The sequence below is a fragment of the Zingiber officinale genome, chromosome 5B (assembly GCF_018446385.1).
Source record: "Zingiber officinale cultivar Zhangliang chromosome 5B, Zo_v1.1, whole genome shotgun sequence".
Classification (NCBI taxonomy): domain Eukaryota; kingdom Viridiplantae; phylum Streptophyta; class Magnoliopsida; order Zingiberales; family Zingiberaceae; genus Zingiber; species Zingiber officinale.
The window spans coordinates 123,618,299-123,638,691 of NC_055995.1; the positions used below are offsets into that span (position 1 = coordinate 123,618,299).

Sequence of the window (20,393 nt, forward strand, 5' to 3'; positions counted from 1 at the left end):
CCTCAGCACTCCTTGAGGGTGCCTCCAGCTTGACTTCGTGCGCTCCTTCAAAAGCATCCAAAGCGCCTCCAAGCTCCATGGAGGCGCCCCGGACACTGTTCATCCGGGGATTTGAGCTCTTTCTTTGTCCTGCAAGCTACGCTAGTCCACAAAACAATAACATATCATATAAAACAAAGTTAGCATATAATAAACATGATAACATAAGTGTTTGACAGTTTCTGGACTGTCCAGTTCTGACTTCGAATTTTTGACCGGAAATCCTAGGTCGAACCGACGCCTACTGTTCCCTCTCCGAGGAACGTTAACGCGTCCTCACCTACTCCACTAAGGAGAGTATTGTTAGGATGTATACTAAAAGCTTAGCTTTTTGTATGAACATTTATTTTGAAATAAGAATCACATTAGTCAAATATCTGCATTTACTAAAATGCAGTTGCCCATTTAATTTATATTGTAGATAACATGATGTGTGGTGTCACGTAGAAGATCATGTTATTAGTTCCTTATAAATTATAAATAGTGGCTCACAACCAAGATGGATTGGGACAAACTATTGAAATGGTTGTAATGTAATTTGGTATTAGTTTATCTTGACTATAAAATTACACTAGTACACGATGTGTGTATTGAGCAGGACCATTTGAGGTTGTTTCTTTTTATACTGACTGCATAAAATAACATAACCTCTATTATTATGAATGTGCATACTCTTAATCCCGATATAATAACAAGTACATATACTTAATATTTATTTCTTTAATTTATCAATGGGTGAGATTTATTCGTTAAATCAATAGGCATGATAAGTTGAGAAATAATATTATTTATATGGTGTGTGGTTGATTATAGAAGGAAATTGTGTCCTAGTTATCTAGGTTGATGATGTCCCCTTGAGGAGCTCATAAGGATTGTCATGTAAACCCTGCAGGTGGACTTAATCTGACATGACAATGAAGTTGAGTGGTACTACTCTTGGAGTTAGATATTAATTAAGTGAGTTGTCAATAACTCATTTAATTAATGGGCATTCGATATCTTAAACACAGGGAGATTAATGCACTCATGATAAGAAGGAGCCTATAATGTAATATGGGATTGGTGCGGTAATTCAATAATAACTCTTTAGTGGTATGAGTTATTATTGATGAACTTGAGTAGGGTGTTCGGGTCGAACACAAGAAGCTCAAGCTCATCGGGAGGCCAAAACCAATTCCTCCTCTCGGTCCCTGTTGTAGCCTCTATATATAAAGCCTTGTATCCACCCAAGCCCATCTTCTAGTCCATGTTAGGGTCGGCCAAGCACATTTTGGTGTCCAAGATGTGGCCGACCAAGCACATCTTGGTGTCCAAGATGTGGCCGGCCAAGTCTTGCTTGGTGCCCAAGAAAGGGGCCAGCCAGAAGGGAATTAAAAGGGAGTTTTAGTTTTTAAAATCTTTCCTTTTATAGTCATCCTTAAAAGGATTTAAAAGAGATATTTTAATTGAAAAAATCTTTCCTTTTATAGCCATCCACATGGTTTTAAAAGAAAGTTTTAAATATTAAAATCTTTCCTTTTATAGCTATCTACAAAGTTTAAAATAGATATTTTAATCTTTCCTTTTTGTAGTTATCTATAATGTTTGAAAAGAGAGATTTTAATTTTGACAAAACTTTCCTTTTTTATAATCATGATTTAAAAAAGAAGTTTTAATTTTAATCTTTCCCTTTTTGTAGCCTTCTACATTGTTTAAAAGAGAAAGATTAATTTTAAAACTTTTCTTTTGTAGCCATCACAATAGGAAATTTAAAAGAGAGAGATTTTAATTATTATTAAAATTTTCTTTTTGCCATGATTGGAATTAAAAGGAAGTTTTAATTATGTTTAAAACTTTCCTTTTTAGCCATTACCAAGGATTATAAAAGAGGATAGATGGTGCCTTAGAGAAAGAATAATAATCTGCATAATTCCTCTCTTGTTCTATCTTTGGTGGTCGGCTCCTCTCTTTTCTTCTAAAGCTTAGGCCCGACAGCACACTTTTGATTCCATTGGTGGACGGTTGCTTAAAGGAGAAGAAGAAGAGAAGGAGGGACTCTACCTTATATATCCTTGGTGGCCGGTGGTTCTTTGATTCCTTGGTCGTCGGCCCTTCTCTCTTTCCCTTCTCCCTTTTTTTTCTTCTCTTAAGGCCGGCGGCACATCAAGCTCTATCTTCTTGTGACCGGTTTGCTTGGAGGGGAAGAAGAAGAGAAGGAAGTTTCCTATTTTGACATTCTTTGGGTGGCCGAAACTTGTAGGCAAAGAAGAAGGTTTGGGTGAATTTCATCTTGGTAGATCATCGACCACACGACGCCCAAGAGGAGGAGAGGAATACAACAAAAGATCAAGAGGTATTTGTTTACAAAGAAAGGTATAACTAGTTCTTAATTCCGCAGCGAAACTAGTTTTTCTTTGTATGGATCCTGAAATACCAACACAAGAGGCTAGCGATTTTGTGTTTCATTTTTTGTGATTCGATTTAGTGTTTTGATCTTGTGCTTCTATTGAGGTCTCTATAGTTAAACCTAGGGTTACTTTAAGAAGTTTAAATATCCAATTTCTTTGAAAGGCTTTGTCTAGGAAGTGGTGGATGATCCCATACCCAAGAAGGTCGTGTGCCTCGCCATGTTTAACCTGGAAGCCAATCCTTAAAATAGATATTTAATCAACTTCTGTAACATGGGATGAACTTGGATTAATAATATTAAGTATCGTTTGCAATCCAAGTTTTAACTACTGAAGAACACATGAGTTGAACTTGAAGTAAAAATGTTAAGTTCCATTTCCAATTCGTTTAACTCATGAGGAACGCATAGGTTGTTAGGAAAGTTCTGTGCTTGTATAAATTTTTGTACAGGGGAAGCAAAACAGAATTTTGAGTAGCATCCAACAATTGGAATCAGAGCTAGTTTTCTATCTTTGTGTGTTTTTTTTAGTTAAATTGTGCATTGTTCATACATAAATTTAGGCAGGATAATAGTAGGATGTGCAAATAGATTAACTCTGTGGTTGCAGGCATCCTAGTTCCAACTATTATGACCCTATTGTGTTTGTGTGTGATTGGACCCTTGGGCATGTCGAGGGTATTTTATGTGTGTGCATGATTGTAATTATTAAATATAGCAGGAGTTGTATTAGTTTTGGGATTTTACATTTTGTTCGATCTAGATTACATGTACGTTCCCTTGTGGAATATAAGATCGATAAATGTAAAATTTTATTTTTGTCGCGAATCGTATTCTTGCGAGGCGTGGTGCTATTGAGGACCAGAGGCGCAGTGGAAAAGAAAGCAAGATGGACGCGATGACATGACCCGTTGGCGGCGGCTAGGGTTGATGGCACAGGGAGGGCAGCTATGGATAAGGCCATAATAGTTGGAAAATTATTTTTCATATTTATTGCCTTTTATGCTGATGTGTTGTGTGTGTGTGCATGTTAAAATTCCTCGTTTTAAATAACTAAGTGGGAGAGGAATTATTTAAATTCCATGGTCTCAATTACTGGTTTGTTAGTGATGCATTCAAACTTGTGCGTTGGCTCTGAGTGTCTTCCTCCACATCGGATGAGTTTGTTTGTGGATCACTAGATCAAACTTCCTTTATGAATGATTATAGGAAGTTATTTAGGTGTGTGTGATCTTCTCCAACTGAAGGGGCACAATCCTATTTAATGGACTAAGTATCAAGTAATGGTATACACTTATGTGCATTTAATAGTATCCTCCCCATCGGAGTCACTGCTATTATTTGTGTGACCGAAGAAACACCAGCTATTAATTTTATTTGTCATAAAGTTAGGTTGACAAGATAATAAAATTAATGGGTATAACCCCCTCTTACAAATGTTTGAATTTGTATATGTCCACACTAACGTGGCATACAAAATTCACGGTGTTTTGAGGTGTTGGTGAATTTAAATGATATTGTTTGAGAAATCAATATTATTTTAAATTCTAAAGTATTGACCAAATATTTTGTGATTCTTAGGATTTCAAATGGCCTTAATTGTTGAAAGATGTTTAGTGGTGTTATCTACCGGTACCTGGTGTGTATATACAGGAGCCACTGATCATATCTGCAATTCATTGCAGGGGTTCCAGGAAACCCGACAACTACATGAAGGGGAAATCACCGTCTACATGGGCAATGCTATGAAAGTGGCGGTTTTTGCAGTGGGAGATATTTATTTATCTTTTGATAGGAATAAAACATTGATTTTGAGAAATTGTCTTTACGTACCAAGTTTTAGAAAGAACTTGATTTCAGTTTCTAAACTATTTAAGGATGGATATTCTATTTCTTTTGATGACAAAGTTGTTATCAAGAAAAATAGGGTAGTTATCTGTTCTGGTACGTTGGTTGGCAATTTATATACTCTAAATCCAATAACTCCCATGATGCAACAAATGGAAATTAATAACACATCTTCTAATTCTAATAAGAGAAAGCAACGTTCGGAAATGAACCAAACATATCTTTGACATCTAAGGCTTGGTCATATTAACTTGAGTAGGATTCAAAGGTTAATAGCCGATGAACTTTTGGATTCATTGGTGGTGGAAAATTTTCCAACCTACGAGTCTTTCTTTGAAGGAAAAATGACCAAGAGACCTTTTAAGGCTAAGGGGTATAGAGCCAAAGATGTGTTGGAATTGGTTTATTCTGATTTGTGTGAACCTATGACTATCCAGGCAAGAGGTGGTTTCGAATATTTCATCTCTTTTATAGACGACTATTCAAGATACGGGTACATTTACTTGATGCGCCGCAAGTCTGAGTGCTTTGATAAGTTCAAAGAGTACAAGGCTGATGTGGAGAAATGTCATGGTAAAAGTATCAAGACACTACGGTCTGATCGTGGTGGCGAGTATCTCTTATGAGAGTTTAGGAGTTACTTATCAGAGGTCGGGATTCAATCTCAAATGTCTGCACCTGGTATACCCCAACAGAATGGTGTGGAAAAATGAAAGAATAGGACTTATAAAAATGGTTAGATCAATGATGAGTTATTCAGAATTACCAAATTTATTTTGGGGATATACTCTGGAAACGACAATGTACATTCTGAACATGATACCATCTAAGTCAGTACCCTCTACTCTCATAGAATTGTGGAATGGGTATAAGCCTAGTCTGAAGCATATTCGGATTTGGGGTAGTCCAGCACATGTGCGAAGGGAGACACTGATAAGTTGGAATCACGTACAGAAGTTCGCTTGTTTGTGGGTTATCCTAAAGGAACGAAAGGTGGTTTATTTTATAGTCCTAAAGATCAGAAGGTCATTGTTAGTACCAATGACCTATTTTTAGAAGAGGACTATGTAATGAACCACAAGCCCATGAGTAAAATTATTCTTGAAGAAATAAGAGAAGACACGTCTATTTTAGTATCAACGGTACAAGATGAGATACCACAAGAAACTGTAACATGTGTCACAAATGATGCATAATTACAAGCAGTGGCATGTCGTAGTGGGAGGGTTGTTCGACAACCTGATAGATTCATGTTTTTGGGAGTCTTCTGACTTGATCCCTGGTAAACATGAACCCGATCCCTGCACATATGATGAAGCACTCCAAGATAAAGATGTAGCATCTTGGCAAAGTGCAATGAACTCTGAAATAGAATCTATGTATTCTAATCAGGTCTGGGAGCTTGTAGAACCACCAAATGGTGTAAAACTCATTGGGTGTAAATGGGTCTACAAAAGAAAAAAAGGGATAGACAGGAAGGTGGAAACCTTCAAAGAAAGGCTTGTTGCAAAAGGGTATACTCAGAAAGAGGAAATCGATTATGAGGAAACCTTTTCACCGGTAGCCATGCTTAAGTCTATCCGGATTCTTTTATCTATTGCCGCTCATATGGATTATGAGATTTGGCAAATGGATGTCAAGACAGCTTTCCTTAATGGAAATCTTGAAGAAAACATCCATATGAAACAACCAGAGGGATTCATTGCGAAGGGCAAAGAGGATCTTGTATGTAAGCTCAATTGGTCTATTTATGAGCTGAAGCAAGCTTCGAGATCTTGGAACATCCAGTTTAATGAAGTGATCCAGTCTTATCGATTCATTCAGTGTCCGGATGAGTCTTGTATATACAAGAAAAGTGACAAAAACACGGTGGTATTTCTTGTACTATACGTAGATGATATTTTGCTCATTGGCAACAATGTCAAAGTGTTGTCAGATAAAAGGGTATGGTTGTTCAAGCAGTTTGATATGAAGGACTTGGGAGAATGTGGGCATATTCTTGGGTTCAAAGTAATAAGGGATCGCAAGAAAAGAATGTTGTGCTTATCCCAAGCTTCATACATCGATACTATCCTAGCTCGTTTTAGCATGCAAAACTCCAAGAAAGGTCTTCTACCTTTTAGGCATGAAGTACCTTTATCTAAAGAGATGTGTCCTAAAACATCAAAGGAGATAGAGGACATGAAGGCAGTTCCTTATGCTTCAGCTGTAGAAAGCATAATGTATGCAATGCTATGTACGAGACCGGATATCTGTTTTGTCATAGGCATGGTTAGCAGATATCAAAGTAATCCAGGACAGGGACATTGGACTGTTGTAAAGCATATATTAAAATACCTGAGAAGGACTAGAGATTATATGCTAGTTTACCAGGCAGATGATTTTCTCCCTGTGGGTTACACGGATTCGGACTTCCAATCAGATAGGGACAATAGTAAGTCAACCTCAGGGTATGTGTTTACTTTGGGAGGCGGAGCCATAACATAGAGGAGTGTTAAGCAGAAATGCATTTCAGACTCCACCATAGAAGCTGAGTATGTGGCAGCCTCTGAGGCAGCCAAAGAAGTTGTATGACTCAGAAACTTCTTGATGGACTTAGATGTGATTCCTGGTTTGCCCAAAATTATCGCAATTTATTGTGATAATAGTGGTGCAGTAGCAAACTCGAAGGAACCACGAGCCCATAAGGCAAGTAAACACATTGAGCACAAGTACCATCTGATACGAGACATCATAAAGCGAGGAGAAGTTGTTGTCGCCAAGATTGCATCAGAAGATAACCTAGCAGATCCTTTCACTAAGGCCCTTCCGGCGAGAGCATTTGATAGGCATGTTGAGGGGATGGGAATCAGATGTATGATAGCATATATGGAAGTATAGTCTTTTAGTATAAATGGGAGATTGTTAGGATGTATACTAAACGCCTAGCTTTTTGTATGAACATTTATTTTGAAATAAGAATCACATAGGTCAAATGTCTGCATTTAGTAAAATGCAGTTGTCCATTTAATTTATATTGTAGATAACATGGTGTGTGGTGTCACACAGAAGATCATGTTATCAGTTTCTTATAAATTATAAATAGTAGCTCACAACCAAGATGCATTGGGACAAACCATTGGAATAGTTGTAGTGTAATTTTGTATTAGTTTATCTTGACTATAAAATTACACTAATACACTATGTGTGTATTGAGCAGGACCATTTGAGATTGTTTCTTTTTATACTGACTGCATAAAAGAACTTAACCTCTGTTATGATGGATGTGCGTACTCTTAATCCCGATATAATAACAAGCATATATACTTAGTATTTATTTCTTTAATTTATCAATGGGTAAGATTTATTCGTTAAATCAATAGGTCTGATAAGTTGGGAAATAATATTATTTTTATAGTGTATTGTTGATTATAGAAGGAAATTGTGTCCTAGTTATCTAGGTTGATGATGTCCCCTTGAGGAGCTCATAAGGATTGTCATATAAACCCTGTAGGTGGACTTAGTCCGACATGACAATGAAGTTGAGTGGTACTACTCTTGGAGCTAGATATTAATTAAGTGAGTTATTAGTAACTCATTTAATTAATGGGCATTCGATATCTTAAACACAGGGAGATTAATGCACTCATGATAATAAGGAGCCCATAATGTAATATAGGATTGGTGCGGTAGTTCAATAATAACTCTTTAGTGGTATGAGTTATTATTGATGAACTTGAGTTGGGTGTTCGGGTCGAATATAGGAAGCTCAAGCTCATCGGGAGGACAAAACCAATTCCTCCTCTCGATCCCTGTTGTAGCCTCTATATATAAAGCCTTGTATCCACCCAAGCCCATCTTCTAGTCCATGTTAGGGTCGGCCAAGAACATCTTGGTGTCTAAGATGTGACCGGCCAAGCACATCTTTGTGTCCAAGATGTGGCCGGCCAAGCCTTGCTTGGTGCCCAAGCAAGGGGCCGACCACAAGGGAATTAAAAGGGAGTTTTAGTTTTTAAAATCTTTCCTTTTATAGTCATCCTTAAAGGGATTTAAAAGAGAGATTTTAATTGTAAAAATCTTTCCTTTTATAGTCATCCTTAAAGGGATTTAAAAGAGAGATTTTAATTGTAAAAATCTTTCTTTTTATAGTCATCCTTAAAGGGATTTAAAAGAGAGATTTTAATTATAAATCTTTCCTTTTATAGTCATCCTTAAAGAGATTTAAAAGAGAAATTTTAATTATAAATCTTTCCTTTTATAGCCATCCACATGGTTTTAAAAGAGAGTTTTAAATTTTAAAATATTTCCTTTTATAGCTATCTACAAAGGTTTAAAAGAGAGATTTTAATCTTTCCTTTTTTGTAGTTATCTATAATGTTTAAAAAGAGATATTTTAATTTTGACAAAACTTTCCTTTTTTGTAACCATGACTTAAAAGAGAAGATTTAATTTTAATCTTTCCTTTTTTGTAGCCTTTTACATTATTTAAAAGAGAAAGATTAATTTTAAAACTTTCCTTTTGTAGCCATCACAATAGGAAATTTAAAAGAGAGAGATTTTAATTATTATTAAAATTTCCTTTTTTGCCTTGATTGGAATTAAAAGGAAGATTTAATTATGTTTAAAACTTTCCTTTTTAGCCATTACCAAGGATTATAAAAGAGGATAGATGGTGTCTTAGAGAAAGAATAATAATCTGCATAATTCCTCTCTTGTTCTATCTTTGGTGGCCGGCTCCTCTCTTTTCTTCTAAAGCTTAGGGCCGGCGGCACACTTTTGATTCCATTGATGGCCGGTTGCTTGAAGGAGAAGAAGAAGAGGAGGGACTCTACCTTATATATCCTTGGTGGCCGGTGGTTCTTTGATTCCTTGGTGGTCGGCCCTTCTCTCTTTCCCTTCTCCCTTTGTTTTCTTCTCTTAAGGTCGGCGGCACATCAATTCTATCTTCTTGTGACCGGTTTGCTTGGAGGGGAAGAAGAAGATAAGGAAGTTTCCTATTTTGACATTCTTTGGGTGGCCGAAACTTGTAGGCAAAGAAGAAGATTTGGGTGGATTTCATCTTGGTAGATCGTCGCCCACACGACGCCCAAGAGGAGGAGAGGAATACAATAGAAGATCAAGAGGTCTTTGTTTACAAAGAAAGGTGTAACTAGTTCTTAATTCCGCAGCGAAACTAGTTTTTCTTTGTATGAATCCTGAAATACCAACACAAGAGGGTAACGATTTTGTGTTCCATTTTTTGTGTTTTGATTTAGTGTTTTGATCTTGTGCTTCTATTGAGGTCTCTGTAGTTAAACCTAGGGTTACTTTAAGAAGTTTAAATATCCAATTTCTTTAAAAGGCTTTGTCTAGGAAGTGGTGAGTGATCCCATACCCAAGAAAGTCGTGTGTCTCGCCATGTTTAACCTGGAAGCCAATCCTTGAAATAGATATTTAATCAACTTCTGTAACATGGGATGAACTTGGATTAATAATGTTAAGTATCGTTTGTAATCCAAGTTTTAACTACTGAAGAACACATGAGTTGAACTTGAAGTAAAAATATTAAGTTCCATTTCCAATTCAAGTTTAACTCATGAGGAACACATAGGTTGTTAGGAAAGTTCTGTGCTTGTATAAATTTTTGTACAGGGGAAACAAAATGGAATTCCGAGTAGCATCCAACAAGTATACCTATTACCAGATCGGTCCTCCAGCCCGATTGGACTTTTGCTCAATGCCCGAATCTTTAGGTCTTTCTGCTGGACGTCCGCTCCACGACCCGTCTAGACGTCCACTTGGTTCGCGACACCAGGACTTTCCACCTAGGGTTACCACCCCCTAGGTCTCTTGCCCAAAGCCCTCGACTCGCCAAGTCTTTCCACCTAGGGTTACCACCTCTTAGGACCTAGGGTTACCGCCCCCTAGGATTTTTCCTTTGCCTAATCGCAGCTAGAACTTTTTCTTACCTAGCGTTACCACCCCCTAGGATTTTCTGTCTGCCTATCCGCAGCTAGGACTTTTGTCTAAGTACACTTAGGATTTTCCTGCAAACTCATTCACACATGTTAGGTAACAAGACAACTTAACTTTGAATCCTTTGACATAATCAAAACACAGGTTCGATGGTCGGATGCTTCCCGCACCAACATGATCTTTGCTCAAGTGATTTTGTATTCACCCTTTTGTTTGTAATCCTCATGCAAGATGTTTGTAATCCTCATTCCAAGTATTTATGAATGATTGCCCATCCGGCGATCTTTTCTTATTCGTTCGTCCCTTGCCATCATTCGGCGTCTTTCGATTTGACTCGTATTTTAGTTATTCACGTGTTGCCACGTAAAACCCTGAGCCAGATTATGAGTTACTTATTGTGGTTTTGTGACCTTTTGATAGTATAATAATCTCGAACGGTCACCGTATTTGAAGACTTGGAACTTTTGTGTAGCACGTATTCACAGTCGGTCGTTCATCATTCTCGAGTTATAAGATCGATGCTTGACCGCTTATCGAGACAAGGGTCTAAGGTCCCCACTCGACCACTGATGACAACGGGGGTTTAAGGTCGTCGCTCGACCGTTCGTGAAGATGAGGGTTTAAGGTCACCGCTCGATCGTTGGTGAAGATGAGGGTTTAAAGTCGCCGCTCGACTGCTGACATAAACAGGGGTTTAAGGTCGTCGCTCGATCGTTGACGTAGACAGGGGTTTATAGTCGCCGCTTGACTTTAACTTGGCCTGATCGGCCCAAGAGTTTAGAAAACTTTGATTTTTATTTCATGTTGGCCCTGCATCCAGAAGGTATATTCACAAGTACATTTATATTTGCTCATGCACCTCTCACTCGGGCCTGTAGGATTGAAGATGATTCACACTCCACGGCCGCTCGAGTCATCTACCATTTTTGTCTTCCAAGTAATAGGCCCTCGAGCGGAGTTTCTGTACGACCTTGTAAGGTCCCACCCATGGAGCTTCGAGTTTGGTGACGTCGCCAACCGGCTTGATTTTCTTCCACACTAGATCACCGACCTAGAAGGACCTCGGGATCACCCTCTTGTTGTAGTTCTTCCTCATCCGCTATCGATAAGCCATTAGCCAAACAACCACTTTATCCTGCACTTCATCCACCAAGTCGAGCTCCATTAACCTTTGCTCGCCATTTCTCTTGTCGTAGAGTTGCACCCAGTCGGATTCTACTCCAATCTTTACAGGAACCGCCACTTCCCTTTTGTACACCAGCTGGAATAGGGTTACGTCGGTCGCCTCCTTTGGAGTCGTGTGAAGTACCCACAAGACACTTGAAAGCTCGTCAACCCAGCTACCTCTTACGTGGTTGAGCCGAGTTTGTAAGCCTCTGAGGATCTCTCGGTTTGTGACCTCCGCCTGGCCGTTGCTCTGGGGCTAGGCAACTGAGGTGAAGTCCTGCTGGATGCCATAGCCCTCACACTACTCCCTGAACTTCTGACCACGAACTGCCTCCCATTATCAGAGATGAGATGGTGGGGGATGCCGAATATAGAGAGGATGTTCTTCTAGATGAATTTAATGACCATCTGCTCACTTATTCTTGCTAGCGGCTTGACCTCCACCCATTTTGAGAAGTAGTCCACAACGACGAGCAGAATCCTCCGCTGACCAATTGCCATGGGGAATGACCCCACGATGTTCATGCCCCATTGGTCGAATGGGCAAGATACAGTGGATGAATTCATTTCTTCGATCGGCCAGTGCAAAATATTGTGATACCTTTGATAGGACAGGCATGTGGTCGTCGTTCGAGCGACATCCTCTTGGAGCGTTGACCAAAAGTATCCGGACAGAAGAATCTTTTGAGCTAGCGAATGGCCACCCGGATGGCTTCCACAGGTGCCTTAGTGCACTTATTGCAAGATGTACGTTGCGTCTTCTAGTCCGACACACTTGAGCAAAGGCCTAGAGAAGGCTCTTTTATACAACTGATCTCCGACCAATGTGAACCATCCGACCCTCTTCTTTAGTAGACGTGTCACTTCCTAGTCGGCTGGCGTACTTCCTGATCGAAGACATTCGATTAATGGTGTTCTCCAATCACTTCGAAAGGCAACTCCCTCCATCCGATCAATATGCACCACCAAAGAAACTTGTTGGATCGGCTGGCTGATCATGATTGGTGATAATGAACTAGCTAACTTAGCCAGTTCATCTACTCCTTGATTGTCCGATCAAGGAATCTTCTGTATAATGACTTCTTGAAAATTTACCTTTAACTTCTCGAAGGCTTCTGCATATAACTTGAGTTCCTAATCTTGAACACCCCCGTCAGCTGTTGGGTGGCCAATTAAGAGTCCGAGTGAATTAGGACCTTTGTGGCTCCAACATGTCATGCTTCTTGCAAGCCGGCTATCAAAGTTTCATACTTAGCCTCATTGTGTTAGTGCAATATCCCTTGGGTCAAGGTTGACCAGGTTGACTAAGCGTGAGTTGGCTCAAGCTTGAGTCTTGATGTTTAGGTTTTGATGTTTGATAATATATGGAGATTGCAGGAGCAATCGTCCGATTGGGGAGATTGTTGGAGCAATTCCCCTCTAGTTAAGTTTTGACCAGTTTGGTGTGAAGAAGAGTCAAGTACATCAAAGGGTTGATCGGATACTTGACTAGGAAAGTCCTAACTGGAGGTTAGGCAAGGGGAAGTTCTAATGAGTGTAGCCAGGTAGTTAGAAAATCCTGGTGAGTGAAGCCGGGTGAAAGACCTAGTGAGTGAAGCTAGGCAGTTGAAAATCCTGGTGAGTGAAGCTAGGTGAAAGACCTAGTGAGTGAAGCTAGGCAGGTGAAAGTCCTGGTGAGTGAAGCCGCGCAGTGAGAAAATCCTAGTGAGTGAAACTAGGTGAAAGCCCTGGTGAGTGAAGCCAGGCAGATGGAAAGTCCTGGTGAGTGAAGCCAGGCAGATGAAAAGTCCTAATGAGTGAAGCTAGGCAGATGCAAAGACCTGGTAAGTGAAGTCAGGCACATGGAGATCCAGGTGGATCAAAGTTGACCGGACACCTGGTGTTGGGAAGCCCAAGTAGGTCAAAGAATTGACCGGATACTTGGCATGAGGAAATCCAGATGGGTCAAGGGTGACTGGACATCTGGTGGAAGTCCAAGTGGGTCATGGAGGATCGAACATTCGATACGAGACGGTAAGTCCAAGTGGGTCAAGGTTGACCAGACACTTGGCACGAGGAGAAAAGTCTAAGTAAGTTAAAGGATTGATCGGACACTTGGTGAAGAAGTCCCAACAGATCGAGGTTGATCGGATGCTAGGCACGAGTAGTCCCAACAGGTCAAGGTTGACTAGATGTTGGGTTTGGGAACCTTGGACTTGAGTTAAGCAAGTCAAAGGGAGGTCAACCGATCAACTGATCGATTGAACCGTGGTTCAATCGATCAGCCAATCGATTGAGGGTGTGTTGTGAAGAAGGTTGGCCCAATCGATCGACTGATCGATTGGAAAATGAAATCGTGAGCACAGAATGCTCCCCAATCGATCGACCGATCAATTGAGCAACGCCAATCGATCAAACGATCGATTGGGGGATGTTTCTCGCACGTGGATGTGAGGGAGGCTGAATCAATCAGCCGATTGATTCAAGCCTCCCCAATCAATTGGAAAATGACTGTTGCGTAGGATGCAGATTTTGGACGGCTGAGATCGCTGGGATCTTATATGGCAATTGATTGGGAGCAAGCCCAATCGATTGGGAGCCCTAGAAGCGACGGGTATAAAGTCATGGCAAGCTTTCTTCTCCGCAACGCTTACACGATTCTTCACTACGACTTATTGCCAGACTAAGAGCTTGGAAGAGAAGTGTTGTTGTACTTTCCAAAGAGTCCAAAGGCATCTACAAGCTACAAGGGTTCAAGCAAGAAAGTTTTTCATTTGTATTATCTTGTATTTACTTCTTGTTTCGAGTTGTATGATTGTGTGAGTTTGTACAAGGTTTCTCCACCTCCAGAAGTTACCGAGAAGGAGTGTTTTTCTTAGTGAAGAGTGTATCATGTGTGGATCCTTAGATTAGTCACCTCTTCTTGAGGTGGACACCAAGTAAATCCTCTTGTCAGAGTTGTGAGTGTTTGCTTCGAGTTCTTTTCCGCTACACATCATCACGAAGCATCAAAACAACGAACGCGACGAGCTATTCACCCCCCCCCCCTCTAGCTACAAATTGACCCTAACACATTGTTGGTGGTGCGATAATCCAACCGAACGATAAGTTACATTTGGTCTTCCCTTGGGGAAATGAGCAAGATGTCGATCCCGCTGCCTTGTCAGGTGGAAGAGTCATCAATATATATTCTCCAAGTTGCTTCTAGCTCGTCATTCTGGATTTCCATTATGAAATCAGCCAAACCCTGAGCTTTTATCACCATTCGGGGCTGGTATTAGATGTTGAACTCACTTAATTCAGTGGTTCACTTGATTAGCTGACCAGATACTTCTGGGTGAGGAGGATCTTCCCAAGGTACTGTTGGTCATCATGATGATTAAATGGGAGAGGAAGTACAGCCAAAGTCTCCAAGCGGCTAGTACCAAAGCGTATGCTAATTTTTCTAGACCAGTGTAGCAGGATTCAGCATCTTTCAATATATGACTTAAAAAATACACGAGCTATTGCTCTTGCCCATTCTTCTTAACTAATGCCGAGCCGAATGAATTTTCGGTGGATGACAGATAAATCCATAGTGGCTCTCCTACGCTCGACTTAGCTAATATAGGCAAGGAGTTGAGATAATCTTTGAGTTCTTTAAACATTCGGTTGCACTCCACATCCCACTGGAATTTTGTCGCCCGATATAGCACTTTGAAGAAAGGTAAGCTCCGATCGGATGACTTGGATATGAATTTAGACAGAGTGGTAATGCGCCCGGTCAGTCATTGGGCTTCGTTCAAGTTGCGTGGTGGTGGCATATCTTGCAGAGCCTCGACCTTGCTCGGATTCACCTCGATCCCCCACTCGGTAATGATATATCCTAGGGATCGGCCGCTCTTGGTGCCGAACAGACATTTGTTTAGGTTCAGCTTTATTCCATATGTCCTCAGAGTTTGGCATATCTCCTTGATGTATGTGCAAAGATCAATAGCCCTTGGAGATTTTATTAATATGTCGTCGACATATACCTCTATGTTGCGGTCGATTTGCCACCGGAACACCTTGTTCATGAGTCTCTGGTAGGTGGCCCTGATGTTCTTTAGTCTGAACGGCATGACGTTGTAGCAAAATATTTCATCAGTCGTGATAAAGCTGACCTTTTCTTGATCTTCTAGGGCGAGCGACACTTGGTGATAACCTTGATATGGGTCGAGCATGCAGATCAGCTCACAGTCGGCCATAGAGTCCACCATCTGGTCTATTTGGGGCAACGGATAGAAATCCTTCAAGCACACTTTATTCAGGTCGCGGAAGTCTATGCAGACCCTCCATTTGCCTCCCAGCTTAGGGACCAGTACTATGTTAGCTAGCCAGCTCGGAAATTATACCTCTTGTATGTGGTCGGCCTCCAGTAATTTCTCTATCTCCACTCAGATGACCAAGTTCTGTTCCGTGCTGAAGTTCCTCTTCTTATGTTTTACTGGCCGAGTGTTCGGTCGGACGTGTAGCTCATGTTGAGCCACACTCGATGAAATACTGGAAAGCTCGTGTGTCATCCAGGCGAACATATCATGATTCTGTTTGAGGCAAGCTACCAGCTCTGTCTTTTTCTCCTCCTCCTGATCGGTAGCAATGAAGGTAGTTGCTTCCGGGCGGTCAGGATGGATCTGAACTTCTTCTTTTTCTTCATAAACCAGAGTGGGGGGGGTTTCAATGATGGCGTTCACTTCTAGGCGAGGTGTCTTCCGAGCGGCTCATGCTTTAGACTTGACCATCTCGACGTAACAACGCCGAGCGACGAGCTGATCTCCTTTGATTTCGCCTACTTTACTATCCACCGGGAATTTGATCTTCTGGCAGTAAGCGGACACTATCGCTCGAAACTCATTGAGTGTCGGTCGGCCCAAAATAGCGTTGTAGGCTGAGGGCGCATCTACCACTATAAAATTTGTGGTCCTTTTCCGCTTCAGGGGCTCTTCTCCGAGTGAGATAACTAACTTGTGTTGGTGTGGTTAGCACTAACGGTCTAACCCAGATTTTGATGAATGACAAATTAGGTTAAGTTAGTTTTATTGTGATCTAACACTTTAACTAAGTGTGTAGGAAAAGCCTACACTGGCTGACCGGATGTCGGGCACGAAGTCTAGCTAGGTCAACGAGTTGACCTGATAGTTGGCACGAAGCCCAGACTGGTCGACGGGCTAACCGGATGTCTGGCACGAAGTCCAACTAGGTCGAAAGCCTGACTTGATAGCTGGCACGAAGTCCAGACGGGTCGACGGGCTGACCGAACGTCTGGCAGGTAAGTTAAGGTAAGTCACTAGAGGGGAGTGACTTGGTGAGGACGCGTTCCCGGTTAGGGAACTTAGGCGCTGATCCAACTTAGAATCATTTTGGAACTCTAAGTTGAGATCTTGACTAGATTCCGGTCTCGGTGAGACAGAATCTAATTACTACTCTTCTTCTATTGTGCTAACTTCTGTTTTGCAGGGTAGTTTAAAATATTATTTTTGCCTCAGACTAACTCTTTCTTGCATGAGAAGGACATTCTAGAGAAAGGTGGTCCGGATGCCCGAAAGGGATCCGGGCGCCCAGAGTTGGTCCGGGCTCCCGAAGTTGGTCCGGGCGCCCGGAATCGGTCCGGGCACCCAGAGGCAAAAATTCTATCCTGTCATCATGGGGTGCGCGTTGATTGGTCGGACCTACGTCACGGTCCCAGTGCCCGAAGCATCCTATATAAGGAGGTCTCACCCCGAAGCAATACAACTCACAACTACATCTTCCAACGCTTGCTATACAGCGTTGTGCTCCTGCAACACTGCAAAGCTTCTCCGACAACGTGCTACTTTCTTTTTCCTTAATTGTTGTCGATATTTCATTTATTTAGCATTCCTATACTTTAATTTTGTATTCATCTTTTCAAACTGCTAGTGGATTGCCCAACGAAAGCACTCGACGAGTGCGGGCCTTGGAGTAGGAGTCGACCAAGGCTCTGAACCAAGTAAATTGGTTCTTGTTAGGATTGCTTTTATTCTTTTCCGTTGCGTACTCTCTACGAACATTTTCGATCGATATTCACCCCCCCCCCCTCTATCGACTTTCATGATCCAACAAGTGGTATCAGAGCAGGTACCGCTTTGATTTGGTGCAACCACCAATTAGACAAGGGGATTTTTTTTAAAAAAAATTTAGTTCTTCACCAATTAGTTCTTCACCAATTAGTTCTTTAAAAAAAATTAGAGCAGGTACCTTTCATTTTTTCCCTCCAAAATATTTTTGAAAAATTCATTTTCATTTCTTCACCGTTGGTTAGTGTTGACAAAATATCACGTTTAACAAAATTTGTAGTAATATTTTTTTAATATTTTATTTTTTTAATATTTTATTAATATTTTATTTTTTTAAAAAAAAATATTTTTCTCATGCATATTTCTTTATCTCCCACATTGCTTATCCCAAGACAAAGTCTTGGAAATTATTTCTTGTCTATTTCTTTTTTTTTTTTTTGCAAATATACCAATGTCTATTCAAGAAGGATGAAGCATCCACGAACTACCACCATATGATCAAGAAGATTTCAACTATTGGAAGCGAGAAATGGAATGGTTCTTAGGAAGCTTAAATTTCGATAATGTGTCGATATTGAGAAAACCTTCTCGGGACTCAAAATTGAACGAAAATGTAAGTAAACTTATTTGTAATATTTTACCTAACAATATTTTATGCAAACTAGAAAAGTACAAGAATGCATATGAGCTTTGGACCCAGTTGACCAAGCTACACGAGGAGACGTTAGAGCTAGAGGATCAAATCAAAATCAAATTTGGACTCGAGTCAAATCCAATCAAAAAGCCTACTGAATTAGAGGTTACGCTCGAGGTTAGTGATATTTACCAAAATACCCCTGCAAGTAGTAGTTTAAAAAATATGCATGTTAATTTGAATATTTATGAAAATATACGTGAAAATAGTACATTTGATAATACATGCAAAAATACTCCTAAGATATTAGCTGATAAAACAAATCTAATTAATTTAGAAAATACAGAAAATCTGAAAATAATTAATAACCTTAAAAATTCAAATGATAAACAAATCAATTTGAATGACTCTACCTCTAAGAAAAATTCAACTAATAATATTAAAAATATTACTTTACATAAAAATTTAAATAAATTAACAAATTCAGTAAAGTTAAATATTAAAAATTTAAATTTAAACTTAAATAAATCTGAAAATTCAAATGAAAATGATGACAACGTCATCTAGACAAAATTAATAAATTTCTTAATAAATTATTTAATAATCTAGACAATATCAATCCAGAAAATCCTATCCAAACCCAAGATAATTTAATTAACAAAAAATTAAATTTTAAAGATAAGACTAATCTAATAAATTCAACTAATCATATCAACTTAAAAGGCAAAGATAATCTAGAAAATTCAAAATTAACAATCAATAAAAGGTTAAAAGATAAACCTTTAAAGAGATATAATTCAAACAATTTAATTAATTCAAATTTAAAAATTAATAAAAACTTAAACATTAAATACACTCCTTCAAAAAAAGATAATTTGACCAATTTAATTAATTCAAAATTAAATTAAAGCTTAAATTGCATTAAAATTAAAACTTAAACTTAAAACTTAAATTAACTTAATATTAAAACTTAAAGCTTAAATTAAATTAAAACTTAAATTTAAATTACAAGTTAAACATTAAATCTTAACTAAAACTAATCCTAATTATACAAAAATCCTTTAAAAAATCAATAATTTAGGGGAGGCTCCAAACTAGTTGGCACCTCAAAAAATAGTCTACCCGACAGGGTGACTAAAAATAACCTACCCGGCAAGGTAATTAGGACTAGTTAAAAATGGACAAAAGTTTAACTTGAACTACGGTACTAGTAAAGTTTTGGATAATAGTAAGTTAGGAAAACTTTGTCTATGCATGTCTAGGAAGATATGGCTTCGACCTTGTGCATTTGTCTTAGTAGAACTAACCGAAGCTACCTCATACGGATCCTAACTAATTAGACCAAGGTTTTGTACTAAATTCAGTGGATAGGACTATTTGAAAAATCTCGAAGGCATGGTTACTCTAATGATGTCCAAGTGACTTACCATAGCCCAGAAGTTTATCCAAAGAATGCCTATTTGTTGAGCCTAGAGCTAAATCTGAATCTAACACAAAGTTAAACCAAACCCTGAAACTGAATCTAACCCATCTCACAAAAATTATAGGATCCCCTGATTAAAACCTAGATCGGGTGAGATGACTAAGGACTTCAAATCAAATCAAATCAAATTGAACCAAATTGAATCGAATCGAATCGAATCGAACCAAATTGAATCAAATCAAACCAAATCGAATCGAATCGAACCAAATCGAATCGAATCAAATCGAACCAAATTAAATTAAATCTAATTAAAATTAAATTAAACCAAATCAAATTCAATTCAATTGAAAATTTAATTTATTTGAACAAGTCTCGTTTATCACACAAACTCACCAAGTGGAGAATAAAACAACCAAAGGTTGTGCTAGCAACCCTTCTTGGAAGTTTCGGCCAAGTGGAAGAGAGGAGGAGGAAGAAGAGCAAGAACACCAAAAACTCATCATGAAAATGAATTCAAAAACTCCCTTTTATAGATTCATGAAATTGCCTCATGCCTTAATGTCAATTGCCTTGATTGACATTAATATTTGTCTTCATCCAATGAATCCAATGCATCCTATGCATGAGCAATTCAAATGGTTCACTCATCCAATGAATCAAATGCATCCAATGCATGCAATTCATGAGCAATTCAAAATGTTCACTCTTCATCCAATGCATCCAATGCATGAGTAATTCAAGTTATACACTCCTCTTTCTTCATGAATTCAAATTCATGAAATCATATAATGAGTCCAACTCATTAATCATCAAATAATTCATGAAGTCATATAATGAGTCCAACTCATTAATCATCAATCCAATTGATTCAATGAGTCTAATTTGAATTGGACTCAATCTAATAGTTGGATTTAATTGAGTCTTACTCAA

General features: G+C 39.2%; 1 protein-coding gene across 1 annotated transcript; it reads right to left on the reverse strand.

The window, feature by feature from the left end:
• Positions 1 to 11,306: 11,306 nt before the first annotated feature.
• On the reverse strand, positions 11,307 to 11,899 carry LOC121987007. Its single transcript, XM_042540926.1, has 2 exons — positions 11,780 to 11,899; positions 11,307 to 11,624 (listed from the first exon to the last, which is right to left on the reverse strand). Exons 1-2 carry the CDS (start codon positions 11,897 to 11,899, stop codon positions 11,307 to 11,309), a joined length of 438 nt encoding a protein of 145 aa, XP_042396860.1.
• Between the last annotated feature and the right edge of the window lie 8,494 nt (positions 11,900 to 20,393).

Excerpts from the sequence above, each read along its gene's own strand:
- LOC121987007 (XM_042540926.1), bottom strand. The coding sequence starts at position 11,899 with ATGAACATCGTGGGGTCATTCCCCATGGCAATTGGTCAGCGGAGGATT. Across the intron at positions 11,625-11,779 it reads CAAGAATAAGTGAGCAGATG|AGCAACGGCCAGGCGGAGGT; the intron begins GTCATTAAATTC and ends GCCTAGCCCCAG.